The sequence below is a fragment of the Mustela erminea genome, chromosome 10, assembly GCF_009829155.1.
Source record: "Mustela erminea isolate mMusErm1 chromosome 10, mMusErm1.Pri, whole genome shotgun sequence".
Taxonomy (NCBI): domain Eukaryota; kingdom Metazoa; phylum Chordata; class Mammalia; order Carnivora; family Mustelidae; genus Mustela; species Mustela erminea.
In genome coordinates this window covers 78846934-78854113 of record NC_045623.1, presented here as the reverse complement: position 1 = coordinate 78854113, position 7180 = coordinate 78846934, and the positions used below count along the sequence as shown (strand labels likewise).

Genomic DNA, 7180 nt, shown 5'->3' with positions numbered 1-7180 from the left:
AAAGACGGCAGGAAATCTAATGAACAGAGGAACCCAGAATTTAGTGGGAGCAGCAAGAGGTAACCAGAATCCTCTGAAAACTTGGGGAGGACGTGCTGTCCCCCTTATCCTGGATTAGGGGGTTTGGCCTTGCATTTGGTTGTTGAAGAAAAGAATAAACGGATGACTTTGGAGTAGCTGCAACCCTCAGGTTACATAAGAACGATAAATATTTAACTCATAGAGACATTTTGAGGATTATATTGGGATAATTCTAATAAAGCGCTTAACACAGAGCCTGGCACCTAGTAAGAACTCAGCGAATGTTAATTGTTGTTTTCCTTCACTTTCCCCCACTCCATTCATTCTTTTCCAAGGACACGCAGGAGGCGTGCCCACTCCTCCCTCCGCCCACCGCAAGCTCCGCCCCTCACTTCTGCCCGGATTGGCTCCTGAGAGGCGGAACCGAGGGAAGAGCCCTGTGCGACGCGGTAGGGGCGGGGCGCATGCGCGGGCTGGGCTGGGTGGAGGTGGAGAGGAAGAGCTGCCGGAAGTAGGCGGCCGAGGTGGTGGCTGAGCAGGCGGCAGCTGCCAGGGAAACCGAGGCGCGGGACTCACGGCCCGCAGACAGGCCGGCGGGGGGGGTCGTCCCTGCGCGTTCCGTTTGCCTGGGCTAAGGGTCTCTAGTCCGGCACCCTCCTCTGGACTCGGGCCTTTCCCTAAGCCCGCCAGGGGGCGCCGCACTGAGGGGCTGCAGAGTGGGGGGCGAGCGCGGCTGACGAGAGAAGGGGCGCGGGGCCGGGCCCGAGAGGAGGGGTTCCCCCCCCCGCCCCGCTCAGGAGGTGCCCCTGGGCGGGGGACCGGGAGTCCTCACCTCCCGACTGAGGCAGAGGTTCCTAGGGGCGGGCAGGGCGCTTCGCCCTCTGCCCCCGCCGGCACCCTGGCCATGACGGGCAAGTCGGTGAAGGACGTGGATCGGTACCAGGCGGTCCTGGCCAACCTGCTGCTGGAGGAGGATAACAAGTTCTGCGCGGACTGCCAGTCGAAAGGTAGCGCATCCCTTCCGGCGGGCGAGGGGTCCAGCCCCCCGCCGCGCCTGGGAGGTGACCTGGGTGGGGAGGGGGTTTCTGGAGCTTAGGCCGCCCGAATCCTGGTAAATGGTAAGGCGTGCTCCTCTGACTGAGGAGGCTGCTGGGTGTTCTGCGGCGCCGGGGTCGGCGTGGGGAGAGGCTGCGAGGGAGAGTGTGAGTGCTTGGCGGGAGGGGTGGGGGGCGGGAGAGCGGTGGAGGTGGGGGTGGCATTGGCGTGGTGTGTGCAGGTGAGAATGTCTGTATGTTAGGGCTCCGAATGGGTTCCGGGCCGATTGTCTTTCCCGAGGCAGCCCAGAGCTCACTGCCTTACACTTGCAAAACGGGGGGATGAACTGCAGTGTGTGTGTGTGTGTGTGTGTGTGTGTGTGTGTAGGCGGGTGGGGGGGGGCGCGGGAAGAGGCTGAGAGAGGGGGAGGAAGAGAAGGAGGGAGGAGGAGGAGGGAAGTGAGATGACGGCAGGAAAACCGCTTAAATAATTTCTTGAGGTGGTGATTGTTGCTGCCCGCTATCTGCTTAGCAGCTCCCTCTGTCATTTTACAGTCTTGCTGAGATCTGACAGAGTGCATAGGTGGCTTTCTTCTTCCTGGGTGTGTGAAGTGGGAACCTGCCTTATGCAGTGACACAGTGCGGATTTCTAGACAGCCTAGCCCTGGCCGTGGAGTGCGTTGGAGGCCGTGTGTGTGTGTGCGCGCGCGCGCGCGCGCGTATATGTGTGTGTGTGTGTGTGTGTGTGTGTGTGCGTGTGTGCGCGCGCGCGCGCTTGTGCGGTGGCAGAAATTAGCAGATTGTGGCTGTAGTGCAGGATTCGTTTAATCAGTGGAGAGAAGGAAGCAGGGGATGCATCAAATTTGTTGCTTCCGTGGTCATTACCCTTCCAAAGGTGAAAAATGATCACTGTATATTGTTAGAACCATTTAGTCTTTGTTTGCTGTGCCCTCCAAGATGCAGGATTTGATCTGATTAAAAATCAGTAGTATAGGAAAGCTGGGTTATAAGTGAAAGCTTGGTTATTAGCACTCAAAATTTATAGATACAAACTTCTGTAAATATTTTGTCTCCTTATTTTCTTTCTGAATTCTCTGGAATGTAATTGGAGAAGTTGGGAAAATTCTTTTCGCTTTGGAGAGAAGGGGATAGTTATATTTTGGGAGCTATTGTTAGTTTGCTTCTGTTCATAATGCAGTGGATTTGCCACAGTCATTTGCCATGCAGCATGTTGGGTGCATAGTATACACCAAAGATTCAAATGTATTTGTGTTTATCAATATTGGGAAAGGAAGTACATGTCTAATTGATGCCTTTGGGTAATTACCTTTTATTTTGGGGAAAAAAAAGATTATGTAAGGAGAACAGGGGAATGATACATTGGTTTAAACATCTAGTAGTTTTAATGTCCTCTGCATGTACTTTTAGGAAAGCATGTCTCCAGACTTCTTTCCTGCATTTTTGCTTAGTGAGAAATTGCTTTAAAAATATTTTAGAATCCATTTATGTTGAGTAGGTTTAATTTCTTATAGTTGAGTCTTGTTAAATATCGTCCTAGACTTTTTGGAAGATTCAGTTTAAAGTTTAGGAGTATATTTCCTGGCTTTACTCAAATTCCCTTTGACCTCAGTTGACAGATCTTGAGTCACAGTGAAGCATCCCACTAGAGTGAACATTGCTACATTTGGGGAGTCAGATGCCATTTTGATGATTAGTACTACCCCCAACTCTCTGTTTCTCCTACCACTCATACTTACTCATATTTCAGTGAAATACAGCATATGGAAGAGAGAGCTTGATTCATCACTTCTTCCCCCAAATTTTCCATTGCTCTTTATCAATAGCATTAGTGGGGATCAGATAATGAAATATTAGTTAGTTCTTGATGAGAACTAGTAACTGTTGGGTTGTAAACTTTGTTAACCCCTGTCAATGGTAGAATCCTGGTTCTTGAAACGATTTTTCAAAAATTAGTTTTACATTTTGGCTTGGTGGCTTCAGTGAATCGGCCATTGTATTAAACACAAAATGGTAAGGTGTCAGTCATCTTTCAGTTCAGTTAAATAGCATGTTGTTTAGACCTTAGTTTATCCAGTTTGTATATTATCTAGCTCCTTCCACACTTTCAGCCCTTCTCACTAATTTTCCTCCTCCTTTTCCCTAATTTTGGTCGTCGTGATGATCACACAGACAACTACTGGATCATACAGAAGGAAAAGACACTCTTACCAGATTAAGTTACCTATTAGCTCTGGTAAAAAATACATGTAGTGGGAGAATGTATTTAAAAACTATTGGGTTTGGAAAATGAGATTTGGATCTGAGTTTATCTCTGTGTCTCATGTTGTTTCTTTGAAAATTGAGAGCTAATCGTATAGGACCTGATGAGTGATTGCTAATCTATTAATATTAAATCAGATGATAAGGCCCTGGACCATAGACTATATGAGCAGTATTTTTCTGATGTTCTAAAATAACCCTTTGGCAGTGGCTCTTCTTTTAAAATCTTATACTTGTTTAAGGATCTTACTATCTTTGAATATGTAATGTGAACATCAAGAGTAGAGAACAAGCACGTGTCTTTACGTAGTATGAGTTTTGTTGATTCTGGGATTTTTAACTCTTTTGAGTGTAAGACACACCAGTTTCTGGGACCCCTAAGGCACTGAAATAACTCCTGTGTGGCAAAGAAAGCTGCTTAGATACTGCCTTGAAAAAGTGCTTTGATTTAGTTTTAGGCCCAAAGATACGGTTTCCTCATCACCCAAAGACACTGTGACCTTTAGAGTAAATTTTTGGACTGACTAAAGTAGTGATAGAACAAAGGACAAACATACTAAAAATTCCAGATACGTCAAGTGGTAACTCTACCTAGTTTAGACTGGGTCTCATTTTTGGATAGACCCTTGTGAGGCTGTACTAGTTCAAGGCTTAATCATCAGCTCTGCGGTTGCATATTCTGTCAGTGTGCTTGGAATAACTCCTAATCAACCTCTTCAGAGACCGGTTTAAACTAGGCACTCTTATTTACCATGTAAGGATCTATCTTTCTGATGACCCGAATACCTGTGTCCACTACTGGGATATTACTTTCTCAGTACCAAAGTTGGTTAAAAAAAATTAAATAAATAAAAAATTAAAAAAAAATTGAGAGCTTTTTAACGAGCAAAGAATTAAAATAGAAGAGATTTGATGGTCTTGTGGAATATTTACTTTGGTCTGTGAAACCCCACCTGGAATTCTGGAGCTTGGCAGAAGTTTTGTAATATTTTGTACTTTTCCCTTCTGCTGCATCCTATCTCTGAAATGTTTTACCTTGAATTACCAAGCCATTGCCTCTGTTCCAATTTCCATTATATACTCTAAGATTTAAATTTGCTTTTTGGAAAAGGTAACACTTTCATGTGTTCAAAATATAAAAGGTTGGGGCACCTGGCTGGATCAGTGGGTTAAACCTCTGCCTTCAGCTCAGATCATGATCTCAGGGTCCTGGGAAGGAGCCCCACATCAGGCTGGCTGCTCGGCAGGGAGCCTGCTTCCCCCTCTCTCTCTGCCTGCCTATCTGCCTACTTGTGATCTCTTTCACTGTCAGATGAATAAATAAAATCTTAAAAAAATATATAAAAGGTCCCAAGGTAAATATTGTACAATGAAGAGTTGTGTTCTTATTCCTGATCCCTTAGCCACCAGCCACCATTTTCCCTTCCTAGAAGTAACCACTTTTGATAATTTCTTAGGGGACTTTTAAGAAAGAATATATGTGCAGGCAAACAACTAATTTAAATATATTCTTTTGCAGTGCTTTTATGCAAGACGTAGTGTATTATTCACAGTCCGTGACACCTTGAATTTTTCAATCAGCAGTATAACGTGGAAAGCATGAAAGTGCTCTCCCCATGCATGTTGAGCTTTCTTCGTTCTTTCAAGGGATTTTCTAAGGCTCTATCTAGGTTATCTTGATTAAGTTGAAAAATATACCTAAGTGATTTGGAAACATCTGCTCTTGTTGAAGGAATCTTAGTGTCCTAGGCTCATCCATAGCTCATATGAACCCACCTTTGAGGTGGCAAAGAAGCAAAATAATGGAAGGGGCCTTCCACTTGATGTTGAAACATCCAGTTAAACTCCTTCACTCTGTTTATTTTAGCTTTGTGACCTTCAGCACTGCACTGAACTTTCTCAGTTAAATTTTCCTCATTTGAAAAATGAAAGTGCCTGGGAACTAAAGTGTTACACACATGTAAGCATTGCTTATTACCACCATTGCTGGTCTTATTTATTCTGTCTTGGTTTTATTTGTTTCACTTTCTGACTCTCTTCCCTTAAATATTCTGGTTACTGGAAGCCATGGTTAGAATGACTCACCCAATAATTCCCTAGTTTTTAAGCCAAAACCATCTCCTACATATGGGGGTTCTGGCATTTTTGCAAATGGACTTTATAGTACTCTTGAGGATGGACTCTGGATGCTTCCTCACTCTTTAAACTTGTATGAAAGATTAGACCAGGGAATCTTTGTGTAGAAATTTTCTACAGTAGTCCTAAATTTTAACTCCAGTAAATTAATCTCTAGCTTTGCTTTATATTTGTTTCGTGTTGATAGATAGCTAGGTCATTGCTTGTTAAATAGTATTCCTTAGAACATGAACTTTCCTGTCAATTTTTAATTATTTTACCTCTATCTGTGGCACCTCTTGAGAGATTAAATAAAAAATTCCATCAGATTTGGACAACAGAAGTTTTGTGTCCATCTCTAGTTGTAAACACCCTTCTCCAGTGAAGATTAAATAGCCTTTCTGGGTTTTTACAGCTAATGCACCTTAACTCAAACAGTCATGGCTAGGTTGACACAGTTACACTGAAAGTAATTTATCAAAGTCCTCATTAGATTGTCTTTTAATATCAACTTGTTAAGCCTGTTCCCTGGGAGATACCTTCCTGTTTGTTCTCCTTGTCCTTTAAATATCATTCTGTGGCAGTGGAATAGAGAATAAAAAATGCCTTATCATCTAGGGGGAACTCTGCAAGCCTGCAATCCCACACTATATATATTCTTTCTGAAAATATTAAGCACTTACTTTGTGTCAGACACCGTATGAGGATATGTAGTAGATTCAGAGACCCTGTCTTTGGTCCAAAGGACCATACAATTGAATGGGGAAGCAGATGTGTAAACTGATAAATGATGCAATGTGGTATTATCATGATGGCCTTGTGTGCAGGGAGAATTGAAAGCTCTGGAGAAAGCAAACAAGTCTGCCTCAGGAAGTTATGGCTTCAAAGAGACAAGTAGGCTGTCTTGAATGATAAGCATGACTTTGCCAGGTGATTTTAGGGAACTTGGCTTTCTAAGCAGAGGAAACAAAATGTGCAAAGCCTCTAAGGTATTGAATGTGTGTGTTGGGGGGTGGGATTCTCTCGTGTATTTTAACTACATCTTGGGGCATGGCAAGGGATAAAGTTAGGCAGGGACCTATAAGGTTAAAATCCTAGCCCTGTCGTTCATTTCTGTGTATTACTGAGATTATGAATATGCTTTAGACTCTATGTTGTGTAAGAACCCCATACTATTCAAAGTCTACCTGCTACTCAAATGAAATTACAACCATTGCAGACATGAAATGTTTCCTAACTGATGAGTAGAAGAAAGATCTCAGTATTGTGCCCACAAGACCAACATGGAAATGTATATGAGTACATTAAATTATCTTACAAAAGTCTAGTGAAATGCCAGCAGTAGCTATTATGTCATTTCTGAGTTGACACTGAGTTTTTTGGGGCTGAGCGCGCTTATATACTCTAGTGGTCTAAGAGTGCTGAATATTTGATGTGTGCTCTCGGTTGCTTGGTGCTCAGGAAGTGTAAGCAGGTAGCTGCAGCCTGATCTCTCGGTATCCTTTTCAGCAAACCTATTGCTTTCCAATAAATCAGAAAACTACTTTCTGCATTTTTCATCTGATGTCATTATGACATGTAGGTGGCAGCTTTCTTGGGCACAGTTGTCTATATAACTAACTGTTCACCATATGAGTCATTGTCTGTTTCTATTCTTCTGCCTGAAAATTCTGTCTTAAAAATGATGTCATGCAATTAGTGACTGCTGCACTTTACTCATGATGCACATT

At 43.6% G+C, this 7180-nt stretch overlaps 1 protein-coding gene across 1 annotated transcript in view; it reads left to right on the top strand.

Annotated features, from left to right (window-relative positions):
- The first annotated feature begins 495 nt into the window (after nt 1-495).
- The window catches only part of SMAP2 (small ArfGAP2), a 44955-nt gene continuing 38270 nt past the window's right edge, over nt 496-7180 (top strand). Inside the window, exon 1 of the mRNA XM_032303543.1 lies at nt 496-1028. Within this exon, the coding sequence (XP_032159434.1) occupies nt 926-1028 (103 nt within the window). The 5' untranslated portion in view covers nt 496-925. The remainder of the gene's footprint in view (nt 1029-7180) is intronic.